Source organism: Erpetoichthys calabaricus, chromosome 4 (assembly GCF_900747795.2).
Source record: "Erpetoichthys calabaricus chromosome 4, fErpCal1.3, whole genome shotgun sequence".
Taxonomy (NCBI): domain Eukaryota; kingdom Metazoa; phylum Chordata; class Cladistia; order Polypteriformes; family Polypteridae; genus Erpetoichthys; species Erpetoichthys calabaricus.
In genome coordinates this window covers 252,873,325-252,895,539 of record NC_041397.2, presented here as the reverse complement: position 1 = coordinate 252,895,539, position 22,215 = coordinate 252,873,325, and the positions used below count along the sequence as shown (strand labels likewise).

The following is a 22,215-nucleotide window of genomic DNA, read 5'->3' as shown; positions in this document are numbered from 1 at the left end:
TACAGTTTGTTGACATTGGAATTGTTACGGGTATTGAAAATAACCACAAGGCTATAGATGTTGCAAAGAAGGGCATGGAGATCTGTGTTAAAATTGAACCCATTCCTGGTGAATCTCCAAAAATGTATGGTCGGCACTTTGAAGCGACAGACCTCCTAGTTAGTAAGGTAAAAGCGTTTAAACCAAATTCTGCCTTCTTTTATTGTATAAAATGATTCCATCTTTATTCAGGTACTGCTGTACACTTTGTTTTATGTGAAGTGAGAATTAAAAAAGCACACTGTGGTGGTAAATGATCATATATGAACTCCTCAGCCTCTTCATTAGGTACATCTTGCTATACCAATGTTGGACCCGTAATTCTTCATGGCATATATTCAGCAAGGTGCTTGAAACATTCCTCAGGGATTTTGGTCCGTATTGACACGATAGCATCACGCAGTTGCTGCAGATTTGTTGGCTGCACATCCATAATGTGAATCTCCTGTTCCACCACATCCCGAAGGTGCTCTATTGGATTGAGATCTGGTAACTGGAGGCCATTTCAGTACAATGAACTCATTGTCATGTTCAAGGAACCAGTTGGAGGTGATTTGAGCTTTGAGACATGGCGTGATGGTGGCATCAGAAGATGGGTACACTGCGGTCATAAAGGGATTAGCAACACTATTTAGGTAGGCTGTGGCTTTCAAACAATGTCCAGTTGGTGCTAAGGGGCCCAAAGTATGCCAAGAAAACATCCCACACACCATTACACAACCCCCACCATGCTTTCTTGTTGTTGACGCCATATTCTGAGCCCACCATCAGATATGCCATAGCAGAAATTGAGACTTGAAACCAGACAATGTTTTTCCAGTCTCCTATTGTCCAATTTGGGCGAGTTGTAGCCTCAATTGCCTGTTCTTTGCCTACAGAGGTGGCACCTGGTGTGGTCTCCAGCTGCTGCAGCCCATCTGCTTTAAGGTTTGACATGTTGTGCACTCAGAGATGCTCCTCTGCACACCTCGGTTGTAACGAGTGGTTATTTGAGTTACTGTTGCCTTTCTGTCATCTCGAAGCAGTCTGGCCTTTCTCCTTTGACCCCTGGCATCAACAAGGCATTTTCACCCAGAGAAGTGCTGCTTACTGTGTATTTTTACTTTTACAGACCATAAAAATCCCAGTAGATCAGCAGGTTCTGAAATACGCAGACCAGCCCGTCCTGCACCAACAACCATGCCATGTTCAAAGTCACTTACATCAGTTTTCTTGCCAAATCTGATGCTCAGTTAGAACTTCAGCAGGTCATCTTGACCATGTCTACATGCCAAAATGCATTGAGTTGTTTCCATGTGACTGGCTGATTAGATATTTGCACTAACAAGCAGTTGAACAGGTGCACCTAATAAAGTGCCTGGTAAGTGTACGTGTTTCCACCTTACTGTTGCACAGGATTTGTTTTGGTTTTGTCATTGCTTTTGTATTTAATGCAATATTAATAAAACCCGTACATTATAAGCCATTCACAACCCAACATTATTGCTGCAAGGCCCAGTTGTTACCCACTCTGTTGTTTTTATGTAGAGCACATTCACACAGTCGCCATTCCTCACCCAGCACACCATTGGTGCCATTTGGACCAGTGTGCTTGGAGTTTACCTGCAGCTCCTTTGTTTGGCTCAGCTATTAATGTTTCAGCCTTACCTCGGTTACCCCAGTTAAGAAGAATGGAGCAGGGCCACCTTCTGTGTCTTAACTGGTACTTGAGTGCTCACATGGAGTGTTTAGGTCCTCTGTGCAGACCTGTGATGGCATGACGCCTCGTACCCTTCCTAGTGCTGGAGAAAAAGTTAAAGGCTGAGGTTCAACTTGTGAGATGTTTGGGCCAGCAGCTTGTAATCTGTGGTATCTTTCCATTTCAGATCAGCCGACAGTCTATTGATGCCCTAAAGGACTGGTTTAGAGATGAGATGCAGAAATCTGACTGGCAGCTTATAATGGAGCTGAAGAAGACATTTGAAATTATTTAAATGGGACTTGTCAATGACCGAGTGTTACAGTCATCCCAGCAGAAAGCTGATGTCAGAATCCTGTGGGAGCTCAGAGCGCACAGTCGACGGAAATGTTTTCTGTGAGAAACCAGATTATTTCCACTGTTTTGGCAGTGATCTGTTTTACAAGTACATACGATTCCAATGTGCCTGTTTTTTTTTTTTTTTTCTCGCCCCTCTCTTGCTTTTTCTAAAATGGCTGCTGTTTTAAGGTGCCCTACCCATCCTTCGGATTGTGGATTAAGAAATCTAAAAACTGTGCTGATTTTAATTGTTTGAAACACCATAGTGTTTTTTGAATGGCTAAGTTTCCAATATGCACAGTTACTGCTCTTCAGTTAGCGGTCTCTTAAGGGAAAATTGTAAAACCACTTTGTCCAGCACCGGGAATTATTTTTTCTTTCAAGAAAACAGATTGTCCAAATTTTGGCTGTTTTGAATTGCACAGCCAGAGCTGTTTATTTATAAATGGAACAAACTCCTCACTTCAGCAGCATTTTATCTTTTGTACAGTACTAAAAAGATGGACCACTCCAGCCTGTACACCTTCATGATGGTCAATAAAAAGAGAAGAAAATCGTGATTCTTAATGTGCATATATAGGAAAGATGACTGGAAACATTCAAACATCAGACTACTTTGTCGTAAAGTTTATTTTAAATCAGATTAAATAAAAAGATTGATTTCTTTATCTTTGCAGTGTCCTTTTCTGTGTTTAGGGGCATCAGGATGCATAGTATCTGTCATTTTCATTTTTCACATACATGTTTCTTTCACAAACTGCCATTGTTCATTTCCAGCTTACATTGAGCGGAACTGAATTCCATCATTTGGGCCCTGGAATACCTCAGCGAGGCCAGTGGCTCTTAGTCCTCTCGTAAACCCTTCATTTTCTTTTCTGTTATTGAAAGGAGTTTTCTGATTTCATGTACCCTTTTATTTCAGTCTAGAGAGAAGTGAAGCGAAGGGCCAGACCACCCCTCCATGACACCCCCTGCAGTCTGTGCATTGCTTCAGAGTTTTCACAAAAATAATACTCGGCCTCCTCGTGTTTTCATGAGCCAGTAAATGCTCTCCCAGGTAACCTTCCTGAGAAATGATTTCTTGGGTTCTGTGTGTCATACTGTATACATTTTTAAAATGCTCGCTTCATCTGTCTTTTTACAGCTCTACCCTCAAGTTCTGTGAGCTCCTTGTTTCTTCTTATTGCCGAGTTATCTTTGAGATCTGCTCCTTAGTTGAGTTACCATAAGTAAGCCTTGTGTGTGTCCTGCAAAGCACTTGATGCCAAAAATGATGTACAGTACAACAGTTATTACATATTTGAGGAGAGGTTTCAGAATATGGATTTGTGTGTGTGCACAATGCTTTTTTTGGTATTTTAGGACTCCTATGCATTTGGAGGTTGTCCATTACAATATGGAGATGTCTGTTAACTGAATAAAATAATCTTGCTTTTTTGTTTCAGGCTGTCAAACCCAAGAAGTGAGAGCTGCAGCAACGATTAAGATTGAATTTTCGACAATACACCTTGATATCCCCTGTGACAAAGTTCTCTGTGTGTCTGATCCCAATTGCTGTACTGGGGAACCTCCCTATAGTGACACAGTGCTGCTTGTTATTCTTACTGTTAGCTGCTAACAGACGTGACTTGCAAAGGAAAAAAAAAAGTCCACGCAATAATTTTGAGAGCTTAGCAAGATGATTCAAAATGAACAGCCTCAGAGTTTTGCTCAGTAAGTGATGTAGCACTAGAGGCCTAATAACACACACACACAAGGTTTCATTTCTTTCATGAATTAACTTGCCAAGGATTAAATGTTTTTGAGAGGCCCTCTTCTCAGGGTTCTTTCCCCCCTTGTGCTTTATGCTGCCAGGATACTCAGTTGCTCCCAGACGGATGGATAACGTACTGATTATTGATTTACAAATGTATGGCGCTTTGTGTTTGTGTATATGGCAGATATCTGCATATCATTGTCGTACTTGTCTACGTGTTCTTTTCTGTTATCGCTGCACGCCGATTCCCCCTTTTTGCTTTTGTGATAAATCAACATGTTGGCCTCTTTTGAAAGCAGATTTCACGCCCCTCCAGTAACTGCCTGATGCTTTGCTTTGTGTGTTTGTTGTGTCTGAAGGCTTTATCGCTGCATTACATAAAGAGTTATGCTCAAGAGCTTTAACTGCACATTAGTAGTAAAACTCTGCAAAAAGGTTTATGTTTCTATACAGTTGGGTCCATAAATATTTGGACAGACAACTTTTTTCTAATTTTGGTTCTGTACTTTACCACAATGAATTTTAAATGAAACAACTCAGATGCAGTTGAAGTGCAGACTTTCAGCTTTAATTCAGTGGGGTGAACAAAACGATTGCATAAAAATGTGAGGCAACTAAAGCATTTGTTTAACACAATCCCTTCATTTCAGGGGCTCAAAAGTAATTGGACAATTGACTCAAAGGCTATTTCATGGGCAGGTGTGGGCAAGTCCGTCGTTATGTCATTATCAATTAAGCAGATAAAAGGCCTGGAGTTGATTTAAGGTGTGGTGCTTGCATGTGGAAGATTTTGCTGTGAACAGACAACATGCGGTCAAAGGAGCCCTCCATGCAGGTGAAAGAAGCCATCCTTAAGCTGTGAAAACAGAAAAAACCCATCCGAGAAATTGCTACAATATTACGAGTGGCAAAATCTACAGTTTGGTACATCCTGAGAAAGAAAGCAAGCACTGGTGAACTCAGCAACGCAAAAAGACCTGGACGTCCACGGAAGACAACAGTGGTGGATGATCGCAGAATCATTTCCATGGTGAAGAGAAACCCCTTCACAACAGCCAACCAAGTGAACAACACTGTCCAGGGGGTAGGCGTATCGATATCCAAGTCTACCATAAAGAGAAGACTGCATGAAAGTAAATACAGAGGGTGCACTGCAAGGTGCAAGCCACTCATGAGCCTCAAGAATAGAAAGGCTAGATTGGACTTTGCTAAAGAACATCTAAAAAAGCCAGCACAGTTCTGGAAAAACATTCTTTGGACAAATGAAACCAAGATCAACCTCTACCAGAATGATGGCAAGAAAAAAGTATGGAGAAGGCGTGGAACAGCTCATTATCCAAAGCATACCACATCATCTGTATAACACGGTGGAGGCAGTGTGATGGCTTGGGAGTGCATGGCTGCCAGTGGCACTGGGACACTAGTGTTTATTGATGATGTGACACAGGACAGAAGCAGCCGAATGAATTCTGAGGTGTTCAGAGACATACTGTCTGCTCAAATCCAGCTAAATGTAGTCAAATTGATTGGGCGGTGTTCCATGATACAGATGGACAATGACCCAAAACATACAGCCAAAGCAACCCAGGAGTTTATTAAAGCAAAGAAGTGGAAAATTCTTGAATGGCCAAGTCAGTCACCTGATCTTAACCCAACTGAGCATGCATTTCACTTGTTGAAGACTAAACTTCAGACAGAAAGGCACACAAACAAACAGCAACTGAAAGCCACTGCAGTAAAGGCCTTGCAGAGCATTAAAAAGGAGGAAACCCATCATCTGGTGATGTCCATGAGTTCAAGACTTCAGGCTGTCATTGCCAGCAAAGGGTTTTCAACCAAGTATTAGAAATGAACATTTTATTTCTAGTTATTAAATTTGTCAAATTACTTTTGAGCCCCTGAAATGAAGGGATTGTGTTAAAAAATGGTTTAGTTGCCTCACATTTTTATGCAATCGTTTTGTTCACCCACTGAATTAAAGCTGAAAGTCTGCACTTCAACTGCATCGGAGTTGTTTCATTTAAAAATTCATTGTAGTAATGTACAGAACCAAAATTAGAAAAAAAGTTGTCTCTGTCCACATATTTATGGACCCAACTGTATGAATACTGGTTGATGATGTATGTTTTATAGAAAGTATACCTGTATGTCTGTGAAGACCCCAAACGGTAAGTGCTACTTTTAAATCAAACTGAATTTGATTGTTCCAGTCAGCCAGAAGTTTAAAACAAAAAAGCCCATCGCCATGATGTTTACAAATGCTTTTCTAATTGACTGGATGGAAAGCTTGAATTCTCCTAATTAGTGTCATTTGGCCATTTTTCTTCAATCGCCTGAACCCTTGTACTGTGTTTCATTTCTATATTTGATGAAGCTCCATTGTCGTATTTGTTACATCTCAGACCCTTTCTTTGCCTGTTTACTGTTGCCTTCCCACCACGGCCATCACTTTTTTCTTTACAGATGGCCTCATATGTTCGGACACTTCACACAGTTAGCTGAATCTGGAAATCACCTGAACCTGAATGTTCCTTACCCTTTGTAACTGGCGTCTGATAATATCGGTCTGTTTCAGTGGGAAGAGTGGCTGAAATGCAGAAAACATGGCTAAAGGATCTTGATAATTTCACGTGAAGAAGGAGATGTGTTACATTTGTGCCTTTCTAAACAGGGGCCTTCCTCTGTGACCACTGAGATTCAAGTCTGTGAGTGTTGATTTAGTGGCTTTTCACCTTTCAAGGAACTACAAAAGATAGACATCCCTCAGTATTTTATTGCTAGAATTGTTCACTAAAAGAAGGTTTTTCAGATTTGATGTTTATTATTCTAATTCTAACCAAGACAATCTGCTTAACCATTTGTCATGTCTTCCCTTAACACACTGATCCGTTATTCTCCTTGCAGACTTCTAGATTCATGAACTGCCAGCGGCAATGACCTGATTGTCATTTTTCTGGTGTCTGTTGGCCAGTCTTGTATAGAATCGAGACACTCTGTTGCAATTTTGTGCAGCTGATGATACATTTTTTTCCGTTCATCTGTTAAGGATAGTTTGAAACCTTCCGCTTCAAGGAATACAACAATATATATGTGTATATATATATGTGTACATACCAAGCACACATTAGATATATAGATAGATAGAGATAGAGATATATAGATATAATCTAAACAGTTTAAGTCTTTCAGGGCAGGGGGGTATTTTTTGTACGTGGATTAGTCGTTTAGCCGGATGTAATTGTTGACGATTTGGCCTGATCCTGGATCTGTCGGTTTTTCGAAACTCTTGGTGGATGTGTTGTCATAGCAACACATCCTAATCCTCAAACCTGCTCGGAGCAGGTATGTTCTACGTAAACAAGGATTACGTGTGTAAACTAATCAGTGACGGTGCATGGAAGTCATCCAGTCATGGCTTCGCCGTTCATGAATGAGCGACCAATTGATATTGGTGCGCAAATTATAAGACGAGAATTTCATATAGAGAGGGTTCTGCACGATCGGCAAGATCCTTTATTGCTCCCAGAGGAAATTCTTTTCGAAAGATACCGCTTTAGCCAAGGGGGAATATTGTACCTCAAAGATTTATTAGCACCTTATATTCGAAGTCAAACTCAGCGAAGTCGGGCTCTCATAACCACACAGACAGTATGCATTGCTTTGAGGATTTTTTTACAAGCGGCACTTTTTTATATACTGTAGGCGATGCGGAAAATCTAACTAAAAGTGCAGTTTGCCAGGCAATTCGTAAAGTCTGTCTGGCTCTGAAATATTTCCTTCGGGTTTTCATTGTGTTTCCTGGACACCTGCGTGTGCAGACAATAAAAGAGGCGTTCAATGCCATTGCAGGTAGGTAATACGCAGGCTAAAACACCCACAGTTCCATAAAGAATCCCACAATCAGCCTAACATTCTCATTACCAGGATTTCCAAATGTGATTGGGGCACATGGGACTGATCAGAGTGAAGTTTGATCAAACATTTATTTGGAAAATGTACCACTCCTCCTGATGAATAATCAGACAGTGTCTTCACCTATTTGACCTTCGTCAATATCTCATTGGTCAGACACAGGTTCAAAGGATATAACATTCCCTGCAACTGACCCAACAAAAAAGAGGGCTATATGGAACATACCTGTGGCACACATTGAGGACAAATATATGCAATGACCATCCTTTACCTGAAATGAAGTGACCACTGCATTCTGCCACTGGTTCTGAGGAGGAGCTTCCCCCTGGAATGCCCTCAGAAACAGGGCGATGGGCATTTTGCTGGAGAGCCAACTCTTCTGCAGGGGTTAGGTCTGGACCGCGTGGACCTCCACCTGTTTTTTGCTTGTCTGCCTTCTTATTAGCTTTAAAATTAATGTTTTTTATATTATATGATTATTTATGTCAACAATTCTTTAAATAGTTATATACCAATATTTACCAGTTTGAAGTATATTTTTGTACTTCACTTTAACCTGTTCCCATGTTCTCCTTGTGCTCACGTTTCATCTGGAATTATGACATATTAAATAATAATTAATCTGACACATAGGAAATGAAACGCTGCTTTCAGTAAGTACAATGCACACTACTTAGCGTTTAATTTGTCGGCCACTTTTTGCCAGCCGTCTTTTCTGGTTTGGGCTGCTTTTGCAGAGTTACCACTTGTGCATATTAAATCTTGAAATTCTTCATGTCCTTCGAATAAAAGGTCTTGCGCCGTGGGTGTGAAAAAAAAATGTGGCCGTTCTTTCGTCATTTTGTTACAGCCTATCAGAGACTTGCTGGTCATGTTTTCTAGACTCAATATATATGGGCTTTTCACTCAGCGTGGGCGCGCGCATTCATCTCGGATGATTAGATCCAGCTAGACTAATCTACTACAAGGCTGCGTTTGAAAAACTGACTTATCTGGATGAGTTTCACCGGCATTAACTTATCCAAGATGAGGCACCTGATCTCGGATGATTTAAGCGACGTACAAAAAATACCCCCCGATGTCCAATTTTGTCAAAAGGAGGGATTGATGGTGGTAATCAACTGTAAATGGTGACAGTTGGACTGTCTTTACTAGAAGGAGAGTTAGCTTCACTGGGTTGACTGAGATTCCCTGTACTCATGTGAATAGTGAGGAGCAAACAATGGCAAAAATGGCATTGACATCCAGCAAGAGACTGAAGTGAATGTGTAAAGCAAAATACTCTGTGGACAATGTTTTGCATATTATGGCTGAATGAGACTCCAACTTGTCAGACTTCAATTCTGAAACAAAATGAATGTGAGGTACCAGCTGATCGCGGTGCTGACCAGGTTCGTGTAGGAGACACACGTCAATGGCAGTGTTCGCCTGGGGGGGATGTCACAATGACGAGCGGTGCAAACCAGATTCCGACACACTGTCACTGCATATGGCTGCTGCCATCCCCGACCCACTGGCAGCCACGGCACACAGCAACTGACATTTTATGTTAATTTCTGTGTGAAACCATTGCTTTGTGTGCTCTTCAGAAAACTGTATTTTGGAAAAAAAATATTCAGACCTTAAACTGTTAATATTTATATTTTTCTCTTATTTTAATTGCATCATGCCACTATTTTGAAGCTACATTGTTTGGTTAGTAAGTTGACTCAATGTGCTGCACCACTGCCATGGCTTCTCCCAGGAGGCCATCACGTCTCAAAAATGTTCAAGCTCTTTGTTCTTAGAACCTTGAGCAATCTTAGTCTTCTGCTGTCAAGTGTCACGCATGCTCCTATAAAACAACTTTAGAGTCGCCAGTCACGAGTAAATCTAGAAGTGAAGAAAAACCTTTGTAAAATTTGTGCAAAATCTGCCCTTAAGTTGTAATGGCGGACCCTTTACCAGACCGGCAACTACACTACCAAGACTATTGCTTTGGCTAACCGGAGGCTTCTCACGATTATAACAAGCCGTACTTATTACAAGTAGTCCTTTTTCCCCCAAACAACAAAATAACAGGCACTACAAGACAGCAATGTAAAATCAAGTGCAGATATATTGGCAATAGATAAATATATATATACACACACACAAGGACAGACAAATTGATTTGAGATATATATATATATATATAGATATATATATATATAGATATATATAGATATATATAGATATAGATATAGATAGATATAGATATATATATATAGATAGATATAGATATATATATATAGATAGATATAGATATATATATATAGATAGATATAGATAGATAGATAGATATTTTTATACGGACAAATATTATTTACAAAAACCCTCCCTTGCCCCTAAACAATAAATGAATAAACGCAGAACACAAACAGAATAAATGGCAGTAGAAATGTATGTGGTAAATGAGTCCAAAGCTACTAAAGTCCGCCGGTAATTGAATATTGGCTGTAGTGATATTGTGCTTCTTCCCGAAATACAAAACAACCTCACCGTGAAAGTCCTGGCAATGGCTGGTATGAATCCAAACCCCGGGGTTTCTTGGCACTGGTTGTCGTGATGATGATCCAGATACTGAAAGAGTAAGCAGTGGAATTGTATAATGAACAGAAGTGATGAGTTGGTAAATGAATGTGTAAATCGGCTCTTCTTTTCTCGATCTCCTTTCTCTCTCCTCGCCTCTCCTTCTTTTCCGCTCCTCTTGTTTAAAACTGAATGTCTTGGATGTCATTGGATGATTAAACATGAAATTCCCATCACAGGGTTGCGGTCTCCCTTCATCGTCCTTCCCCCATTTGTCTTACGGGGACAACATTTACTTATACACACATACATAATAGTAAACGGGACGACAAAAACAAAGCGTAACTCAGCACAGACACATAAAAAATACCTATTATTATGTAGCCCTGCTGCAAAGTTTCCAGCCATGTCCCCATGTTTCTGTTGCTCAAATTATTTTTAAAGTAACAAGTGGGATCCACTGTACTAATTCCTTTTATCATTTTAAACACTTCAATTACATCACCTTTTCTGTTTGCTTCAATAGAAACGGATCAAATCCATGAATACCTTTCAGTCCCAGAACTGGCCTAGTCGTTCTCTGGCCTTTCTGTAGTGCTGCTATGTCTTTTTTTGTAATATGGAGACCAAAGCTGCTCTTAGTACTGGAGCCGAGGCCTCACTTGTGTGTTATAAAGCTTGAGCATAGCCTCTCTTGACTTGCACTCCACACATCTGATGACCAGTGTAACCTAATGCCGTATTACAGGGGTGTCCAGCTCTGATCCTGGACCACTACTGCGGCTGCATGTCTTCATTCCACCCATTTTCTTAAGCAGTGGCCAATGTTTACTACTTTTTTGCCTTAATTTGTATTAGATTTACCTTTTAAGGCTCCACCCCCTCAATTTTTTCCTTAATTAGTATTCATACAATAATGAAATGTGAAGTAAGCCAATACAGTAATCCCTCCTCCATCGCGGGGGTTGCGTTCCAGAGCCACCCGCGAAATAAGAAAATCCGCGAAGTAGAAACCATATGTTTATATGGTTATTTTTATATTGTCATGCTTGGGTCACAGATTTGCGCAGAAACACAGGAGGTTGTAGAGAGACAGGAACGTTATTCAAACACTGCAAACAAACATTTGTCTCTTTTTCAAAAGTTTAAACTGTGCTCCATGACAAGACAGAGATGACAGTTCAGTCTCACAATTAAAAGAATGCAAACATATCTTCCTCTTCAAAGGAGTGCGCGTCAGGAGCAGATAATGTCAGAAACAGAGAGGAAAGCAAACAAATCAATAGGGCTGTTTGGCTTTTAAGTATGCGAAGTAAGCTGTTGAAGGCGGCAGCTCACACCCCCTCTGTCAGGAGCAGAGAGAGAGAGACAGAGAAAAACAAAGAAGCACAAATCAATACGTGCCCTTCGAGCTTTTAAGTATGCGAAGCACTGTGCTGCATGTCGCTTCACGAAGCAGCTGCACAGAAGGTAGCAACGTGAAGATAATCTTTCAGCATTTTTAGATGAGTGTCCGTATCGTCTAGGTGTGCGAACAGCCCCCCTGCTCAATCCCCCTACGTCAGGATCAGAGAATGTCAGCGCAAGAGAGAGAGAAAAGTAAGCTGGGTAGCTTCTCAGCCATCTGCCAATAGCGTCCCTTGTATGAAATCAACTGGGCAAACCAACTGAGGAAGCATGTACCAGAAATTAAAAGACCCATTGTCCGCAGAAATCCGCGAACCAGCAACAAATCCACGATATATATTTAAATATGCTTACATATAAAATCCGCGATGGAGTGAAGCCGCGAATGGCGAAGCGCGATATAGCGAGGGATTACTGTACATGGCCAGCTACCCAGTGTCCATCATAGAATATCGGAGAGTAAAGGTGAAGGTCCACAAAGCCCTCAGAAAGACTTAACAGTCTGGACACGCCTGCTGTGGGAGAATGAGAGCTCAACAAGCCATGGATTTAAATAGTAAGAATTGACTGGAGTTTGAGGCCCTGACTTGGCCAGTCATCTGTGGCTCACCTCACATCTCATTTATGGCTGGCAATGGTTAGCTGAGGGGAAAAAAAACGCAATTAACACATTTCTGTCTCAATGTGAAAGGCAATTAAAATGAAGGGAAAAAGAAGGTGGTCACTAATTAGGGCAGTGGCTAGAAGGAAAACCTGCAGCCACCATAGCCCTCCAGGATCGCTGCTGGACAACCCTGCCCGTTAGCCTTGTGGAGGGCTTCTGTCCACTTTCTTGCTGTAGATAGTGACAGGTCCACTGTGACTCTTAGATCCTTCTCATAAGACGGTCTTCTTGGTAAGTTCATTTCTAAACTTCCTGCATCTCCAGGGTCAAAATGTGTACAGTATTCTACAAACCGTTGCTGGTTACTTACTGTAAGGTAGGTGGTTTGCTACACAATACTTGAGATTTGTTGTTTTGCAAATGGTTTTCTACCAAAATATTTTTTCTTGTAGACCAAAATAACCCATCTTCTGTAGCATTTGAGGTCTCCCTTAGATGGCCCCAGAGGTCATCTTGTAGTTTCCAGAGTAATGGCTTCTTTTTTTGCCACACAGCTAACTTTACTGCTCTGCTTTTCTGGATGGTGGCTTGAAGACCCTTGTGGTTTCTTTCTGAATCGAGTCACAGTGCAGTTTACAGTACAGTGCCACTGACTGGTCAAAAACAGCAGTCACTGGTTCAACATCTTAGCTAAAGTGGGCTGGCTGCTGTGTTCTGCCCCATCCCTCAAACCGGGTAACAGCCCACCCAGTTTAAAACAATGGGGGCTGCTTTTTCACCCGTGAATGTTGCATTTCATGTTTCATGCTGCTTGCACTGGTGAAGCACTTCTGGGTGGGTGTCTGAGTATACACTTCTGTAGCTACTCTTTACAAGCCACTTTACACAAACAACATCAGTAGCAGCCACTGGCGTGTTGCTCACACTCGACTTTTATTTGCTAAATGATGAAGTTGCACTGGAGTGAAATAGCAAGCTTGAGAATATGAAATGGCGGCTCCAAGACAAACTCGCCGCGAATCGAATCGCATTTCACTTACGAGAGTAGGCTAGCGTTGTCCGTCTTTACTGTCAACATGAACAGTGGAAAAGGACATCAGCGTGGCGGCCAATATGTAGTTACAGGTGGGACTTTGCTGTGCAGGGATGTGCGCTCTCTGCCTCACCTGTCACTGTGAAAACTAAAAAAACTAATAAGGATAACAAAATAAATATGTCTACTGGTCTGTGCTATAAATTTGTTTTCTGTAGGATTCCAATAATTTTGATCATTTTTATAGTCAAAATCGCTGAACTAGCACCTTTCCTGTTCAAATACCAGGGAGAAAAGCGAGGAGGTGCAGACGAGACGAGCCTCACCTCAGACTGCGCTCTCCCTCACACACTGGGCTGATGCGCGTGGCTGTTGCTGTCTCTCTGTGTGTCGCCAATATAATGTTTGCACACGCGTTTATTATACACCCTGACTTTCCCCAGTCTGGGTAATATCTTTAATGAATGTATGTGACATATTTAGTCTCGCTGATGGGACATAAAACCGAAGTGATAAGGCACAAGTTGAGACAGACAGTACCGTGTCACACCGAAGGGGGCGCATGCGAGCCCAACAGGTGCCGCAGAGGCTCCATAAGTTAGTGATATCAGAAAGTCAAGTGCACTGCAGCGGTCTGTTTTTATTTTTTGTTCTGAATGACTGCCAAAATGGAAGATTAAGATTTTTAAAACTAAAAGAAAATAAGGAGGACAAGAAATTGACGTTGATAATTGTGGAGAAGGATAGGCACATGGACTTCATTTACAAAAGGTACGACCATAAATGGTTTTCAATTTTATAAAAAATGGGATCAAACTAAGAAAAAAACAATCCAATATTTAAAAACTGAATTTTGACCTTAAATAAAATATTCTTTTGTTTTTCTTGCTATCTTTTTTTTTTGAATAGTCTATTAAAATTGAATACTGTAGAGCAGGCATGTCAAACTCACTACCATTGGTGGGCCGCTTCGACTGCCATACGTGTGTCAGCGGGCCGCACTGTAACATACTGAAAACTTTAAAAAATGTAACACTTAAAGTTTAAAGAAAAGCAATTTATTTCCATACAATCTCCGTACAACAGTGTAAAATTAGAGTCTTAACCTCTTAGCTAGGTCCTTATTATATTATATTCATATTATATTTATTGCTTATATAGCAGCCTTACAGTGTGAGATTTATTTCTTTTGTCCCGACACTTGACATTTCTTCTTAGTAACCAGTTTGTCAATATCAGGCTTGAAATCTTGTGCAGCTGCAACTTGTATGAGGGATGAAAGGTGCTCGACAGTAAGTCTTGAGCGATGTGGGGTTTTGGTAGCTTTCATTAACAAAAATAATTGCTCACAAAGGTAAGTGCTTCCCCACATTGACAGTACTCTCAATGCCAACTTACGGGTCTGCACATACGAGGGTGGCAGGTAAGCATACAAGCCTGGCACACCAACTTCGTTGTATTTTGCCTTCAGAATAGAATCTGACTGCAGTTCAGTCAATTCCATTTGGATATTCTCAGGAGCATTCTCAACATTGTAAATCACAAAAACGCTCAGTGAATTCACTGCTCAGTAATTCAAGTTGGAAAACAAATCCTCCAAAAATCAAATTTTACTTTACTAAGTTTACTTCAAAGTTTATATTGAAAAATAAGCCGATATACAAAAATCCCCCTGACCTACAATAATTTTACAAACTCAAAATCACAAAAATGTGTTAATAAACAACTCACCAACTTCTCGAGTCCACTTCAGGTCTTCAGCTGTAGTCTGCACTAACTGTTCGTTACAATACTAGCACAAAATTACAACTAGAGCAAAAAAACGTGAAAATATGTGGGCTATTACTACTCGTGATGGTCAGTTCTGCCCAGTGGCCAGTCTCAGCAGCCCAGTCAGTAGTGTAGCCTTAGCAGGGGCGGCTCTAGGCTCGTGGCGGCTCTGGGCAGAGAAAGAATCGGTGGCCCCTTCGACTGCCAATGCCAATATGGTATCTTATGCACGGCAGATGGCCACGTCCGTTGCGGACACTGCATAGCCGCCTCGTGCTCATGACACGCTTCTATAGGCGCGTGTCCATAACTTGAAAACCAAGTGGCGGCCCATGATATTCTCATTACGGCAGAACGTTATAATACTACATATAGCTTACTGCTCCGACTCGAGCGACATTAGTAAATACAGCGTACTAATTAAGAAACACAATGTTTTTCGGCCACATTGCCGTCAGCTGTGTCGTTATTTTCTCTTTCTGTTTTATATTCAATATATATTGGTGTGGCGGCCCTGTGCAGGTTCACAGTTTGCACATGCCTAAGGCCACCCCTGCTGCAGCCTAGCACTTCAGTTGTGACGCTGCGGCTCATTAACTTTGGTCAAGGCTCGTGGCTATACTAGCTGATGACATTTCCAGTACCGTAATGCCATGGGAAAATGTGCTTTTGTCAGAAGGCAGAAATAAGAAAAGTTGATAACGCCGAAGATGCAGAATGATTCAATCACAAACGATAGTAATCATTTTGTACAAGTTTAGTGCTAACTAGGATCTGTCATGCGGGCCGCGCAGATTTCTGTTGTGGGCCCCATGTGGCCCGGGGGCCGCGTGTTTGACATGTCTGCTTGTAAAGCATCAGAATTACAGTAAAAACTTTTTAAAACATTTCAATTAAGGTTAAATTGAAATGTTTTTTGTACATCACTCTATACTTTCGTTTGTATTGAATAAGTATGAATTGTGGAATTGCAACAGCAAATTTAGAACACATGTATGGCAAACGCGATGTCTCCGCTCTCTCTCGCCGCTATAAATGTACCGTTCTTTCTTACCCTAATATGACCCTTACCTCTGTGTGTGTAAAGAATGCTGATGAGATATGAAACATAACCAGCAGTTAATTTTGCACGGTGGCTGCCAACTGAATTGTGAATAAGCTCCTCTTCTGTGTTTATCCATATTACTAACCGAGAATGGTAAACTGGAAGGCATGGACGCAGGTACACGGCGATGGGACCAGGAGACATAGTCTGCAGGTGCCTACAGCACACGTCTCATAAACCGCAAGCGAAGTCTGATCCACCGCGAACGAAGGAGTCACGGCCCAAAAACGAAAGAGCTCAACTAAAGTGAATGAGAAATGAAGCAACAACACGCCCATAGCTAACGACTAACGACACAGCCACACAAAAAAGAGGATTCTGCGCTGCACTCCAGTGTCAAACGGAAGAGGCTACGGCGGCCCCACAGGTCCACAAAGATAGTACGAAAGGCGCAGGCGCCTGCAACGCGCTTCTGAACTAAACGTCCACACTATACAGCATGGTCCGGGCGATAAGAATAAACAAACTCTCCGTATTAAACGTACGGTATCCTCACACGTCCAAACCATATAGCATATGTGAATCACATTACAGTGATGCATTATTAACAGTACAACCACAGAAAACGCTCCGTATTAACAGTAAGTGCAATTATCCATATTACTAACGGTAGACAACAGATAACTAATGGAGTCATGGTCACGGCTCCGGCTCCAAAACGAAACTTTTCAACTAACGGACATACAGAATCGAGCCCGCCTGAATACAATTAATGAACGCAGGCGCCTACAATGCGACTCTCAAGCAGCAGAGGCAATAGATAAACGGCAAAGAAAGGAACGACAAACAGCCGCTAAACAATTCCGCCAATTAGCTGACAACGCATTCTGTAATGCGTCCACTATTAATGAACATTCATTAGGATTAATGAATATCATTTGCTGTCATTGTCATTCACTTAACTTCCCTGAAGAAACAACTGGCACTACAACTAATGAGTTTACACGTTGTTGTCAAAGGGGTCAGGTTAGACTGCCTCCTTTAGATGAATATCCTGAATATCTACGGATGTTTCTAACTAACAAAGTACCCAAAAGTAAAAACTTTATGGACTGCATTAGATCCTACAATAGTTCATTTGCTTTTGCATCTACCGGGGTAAATATCAGGCCACCAGCTGGCAATGGCCCATACTGCTTTCGCGTAGGTGGACAAATATTACATCGGATTGGAACAGTGCACCCTGAGCCAAATCACGAACGCAAATATGCACAGATCTACGTGTTAGATCCAGATGACGCACTCTATCAACGATTTTACTATAAATGTTGTGTATAAAGAAGTATTCCAATAGATCTTTCTAATGTGCCATGCTATGGGTTCTTTACTTCCTTTGTTCGTCATCTACACCTTTACAATTCGATATATCTCATACATTCATCAATGTATTTCGGGTTACCCAACACCAGGGGTTGGCGATCGGAGCCCCCTTGTATATTTATAAATCTGACTCTGAAGGAGTCATAGCCTCACCAGCCATGAACCTCACTGCAACAGAGTGAAGCTGCACACTGTTGTTGGATGTTTGTTCCAAGGTGTTGTGGTAACGCGTTACCAATTTAAGTTAAAAGTAACGTTAAGTCGAACATTGTTGCTTACAAGTGTAAAAGTACGCCCGCGAAAAGGAAGGGCGCTCACCTTTTGCGTGTTAAAAGCGCTGCCGCGAGAACGCTGGGCCGTCTCAGCGGGTGAGCGCTGTGAGACACTGCGGGTCCGGGCACACGTGTAACGGGTATGATGGCCAGTACGGGCTCATCCGCTGCCATAGGTGTCGTCGCAGGCGCGCATGGAAAAAAAAGCCGAGGTGGAGTTAGAGAAGGGGATCCCGTAAGCTACATAAGTGACCTTTACTCACTGGCGAGTCGGCACAGACGTTGGCCATCTGAGGGTCAGGATGGGTTTTACTTACGCGCGCACGGGGCACGGGCTCGATTTTAAACAGGAAGTGTCGTGCTCGGGGCGTGTCGGGAATGTGCCAGCGTCTACCTGGATAGGGGCGTGGCGTGGCATTGACGGGGGTGGCACATTGGCTGGATAATCTTGCCGGTTATATGTAAGGAGTTGCCGGTGGACCTAAGGCGAGGTAGGGTTAAGCACTGCTGAGCTATTGAAGGAGCAGCTGTGTTACCTGGCGGCTTGGTAAAGATGGTCTTTTTCTTTTTGTACATATGTATCTCCGAGTGATGGTTTTGGTGGTGGTGTCGTCAGATAGACGCTGGCACGTTCACGACACGCCCCGAGCAATATATATATATATATACACACACACACATAGTATTTCAGGGGGGTATTTTTCGTACGTCGCTTAAATCATCCGAGATCAGGTGCCTCATCTTGGATGAGTTAATGCCGGTGAAACTAATCCAGATAAGTCGGTTTTTCAAACGCAGCTGTGTATTAGATTAGTGTAGCTGGATCTAATCATACGAGATGAATGCGCGCGCCCGCGCTGAGTGAAAAGCCCATATATATTGAGTCTAGAAAACACGATCAGCAAGTCTCTGATAGGCTGTAACAAAATGACGAAAGAACGGGCGCATTTTTTTTCACACACGCGGCGCAAGACCTTTTATTCGAAGGACATGAAGAATTTCAAGATTTAATATGCACAAGGGGTAACACTGCAAAAGCAGCCCAGACCAGAAAAGACAGCTGGCAAAAAGTGGCTGTCAAATTAAAGGCTAAGTAGTGTGCATTGTACTTACTGAATGCAGCGTTTCATTTCCTATGTGTCAGATTAATTATAATTTAATATGTCATAATTCCAGATCAAACGTGAGCACAAGGAGAACATGGGAACAGGTTAAAGTGAAGTACAAGAATATACTTCAAACTGGTAAATATTGGTATATAACTATTTAAAGAATTGTTGACATAAAGAATCATATATAATATAAAAAACATTAATTTTAAAGCTAATAAGGAGGCAGACAAGCAAAAAACAGGTGGAGGTCCACGCGGTCCAGACCTAACCCCTGCAGAAGAGTTGGCTCTCCAGCAAAATGCCCATCGCCCTGTTTCTGAGGGCACTCCAGGGGGAAGCTCCTCCTCAGAACCAGTGGCAGGATGCAGTGGTCACTTCATTTCAGGTAAAGGATGGTCATTGCATATTTGTCCTCCATGTGTGCTATAGGTATGTTCCATATAGCCCTCTTTTTCGTTGGGTCAGTTGCAGGGAATGTCATATCCTTTGAACCTGTGTCTGACCAACGAGATATTAACGAAGGTCAAATATTTGATGAAGACACTGTGTCTGATTATTCATCAGGAGGAGAGGTACATTTTCCAAATAATGTTTGATCAAACTCCACTGTGATCAGTTCCATGTGCCCCAATCACATTTGGAAATCCTGGTAATGAGAATGTTAGGCTGATTGAGATTCTTCATTGAACTGTGGGTGTTTTAGCCTGTGTATTACCTACCTGCAATGGCATGAAACGCCTCTTTTATTGTCTGCACACGCAGGTGTCCAGGAAACACAATGAAAACCCGAAGGAAATGTTTCAGAGCCAAACAGACTTTACGAATTGCCTGGCAAACTGCACTTTTCGATAGATGTTCCGCATCGCCTACAGTATATAAAAAAGTGCCGCTTGCAAGAAACTTCAAAGCAATGCATACTGTCTGTGTGGTTGTGAGAGCCCGACTTCGCCGAGTTTTACTTCGAATATAAGGTGCTAATAAATCTTTGAGGTTCAATATTCCCCCTCAGCTAAAGCGGTATTTTTCGTACAGAATTTCCTCCGGGGGCAATAAAGGATCTTGCCGATCGCGCAAAACCCTCTTTATATGAAATTATCTTCATATAATTTGCACACCAATATCAATTGGTCGCTCATTCATGAACGGCGAAGCCCTGACTGGATGACTTCCACACCGTCACTGATCACGTGTGTGAGCTAATCCTTGTTTACGTAGGACAAACCTGCTCCGAGCAGGTTTGCGGATTAGGATGTGTTGCTATGACAACACTTCCAGCAAGAGTTTCAAAAAACCGACAGATCCAGGATCAGGCCAAATCGTCAACAATTACATCCGGCTAAGCGAGTAATCCACGTACGAAAAATACCCCCCAGGTCAGGTTTTTTATTGAGATTGGTGCAATTGTTTTTCTTTTTGTATATACACACATTAGATTTTTTTTATGCATATATTTTTCCTCTGTTCTTCGTCCTTTTGAGGAGCTTCCTGAGCCAGGGATAAAGAAATAAGACTGCCTTGATGTGTGGAGTGGAGGAGTGTGGTTTTTGTATAGAGAACTGTGGAAGTGCGCTGCACGTAATCGTAAATGCACATTTTTTTTCTTCTTCTTTTCTTTCGTTTTTGCTCTTATTTTGCTTTTGACGGAGTGTGACTGTGAAACAAAGCCTGCCCGCCTGCCACTGCTGTGTTTTTGTTGCACAGCATTTTGGTCGGCGTCTCATCTCCCTGCTGATCCTGTTCGGCTCATGATCTCCGGGTGTAGATTGGGGTCACTTTCCCACTTCACAGGTGTTCTGATGGAGGGGACTTGCCTCCAACCCGAGTCTGTGCAAGTGCCACATCAGTGAGCGGTCGACGTGGTGCTCCTTATCATCATCATCATCATCATCTCCTTTGGCTTTATGATACATGGCCATCCCCCATTTAGCATCCATTGTATCATCTCTTATTGTTAAGCTCAGTTTGTGCCATGTGTGGAGTAAGCTGGACTTGGCCATTTAACATTACTTGTAATGCGCTCTTTGGCTTTGAGCAGATGGCGAGTCGTAAGGCAAAGGTTTGATTTGCAGATAATATTTTTTTCTTTCAGGAATGAATTGAGTGATGTTCAGCACAAAGGCAGCATTCAAGACTGTGGATCGTCTGAACCTAAAGAGTTTGTCTGGTTTGCCAAGAACTGGAGGTCAAAGATTCGCTATTGAGATAAGTTCAGATTTTGATTCTATGATGTTCAAAACAATTTAATTTGAAATTGAAATTGTTTTACTCTCCTCAAAATGACAATTTTCATCAGGTAATGATGCCTTTTTTGCATTGTGTAGAGCCCTTGGTTGTCTACAGTCTATCAAAGATACATAAATTTAGAGTTCGTGGTTTCCAAGATACCCACCCTGAATGCTGAGGCCATGGCACCTCGTGTACAATGATAATTTAACAAGGAAGAAAGGATCTCTTTATCACACGAGTCGCTTCATGGTGGGCTCGTTACGGGGCTCCTTGTGTCCGATGCTAACTGCTGAAACTGTTGATTTTAACGGGGCTTTTCTAGTTCATTTAGTCAAAATGTTTGCACTGAAAGACCGCACTGGCTCGAGCCCACCCTCTTGACTTTGATGACAGGTTTCATTGCATTGTGTATTTCATGTGGTGTCACTGAATTTTTTTCTAGGTTTATTTATTTAACAAAAATATATTTTGTGACAGGTTTCACACACATTTCTGTGTTATTATTTATTTAAACCTTGTTCAGAATATTCCTCCATACTCCTCGTCTGCTGGTTGAACATTTAAGTGGAAGAGTTGGAATTAATGGAGGGGCTCAGTATGAAGAGTGCAGGTAACGGACAGTGCATGAGCCGTTGCTCGAGTTTGCACAACGCAATGTCGAAGGATGAAGCGGATTTCATTCTTTTTTGTGCCTTTAATGTTGTCGCTGCTGTTTAGGCTCCATTTACTAAGCACCTTTTTACAGGTAGTGCACTGTAGACTTTTTCCAAATGTTTTCTTTTCACTGTACCATCGTTTTAGCCAGTCCTCCTCCATTGTCACGTTCAGTTGGGGTAGCACCGTGGCCGGATTGTCACCAGTCCATGGCCCTTCTCTAATGGCTTAAGGAGTTTCTGATTTTGCATTCACAAAAGCATGTTTACGTTTATGTTTTGCCATTGTTTTAGATGCTTCGCTCCAACAAATATTGTGTATTTGGCCTTTCCTGTTGAGTCTGCCACCCGTGTCCATGTTTCTGATGATCTTCTCACGTTTTTAGACGGTGACAGCGCTGCTCAGGCAAGTGTAAAGAGTGAAGCAGGACACAGTCAG

The 22,215-nt window shown here is 41.9% G+C and overlaps 1 protein-coding gene across 1 annotated transcript in view; it reads left to right on the top strand.

Moving 5' to 3' along the window:
• The window catches only part of eif5b (eukaryotic translation initiation factor 5B), a 79,386-nt gene extending 76,664 nt beyond the window's left edge, over positions 1 to 2,722 (top strand). Inside the window, 2 exon segments of the mRNA XM_028800618.2 lie at positions 6 to 167; positions 1,905 to 2,722. Of these exon segments, the coding sequence (XP_028656451.2) occupies positions 6 to 167; positions 1,905 to 2,012 (270 nt within the window). The 3' untranslated portion in view covers positions 2,013 to 2,722.
• Positions 2,723 to 22,215: the final 19,493 nt, after the last annotated feature.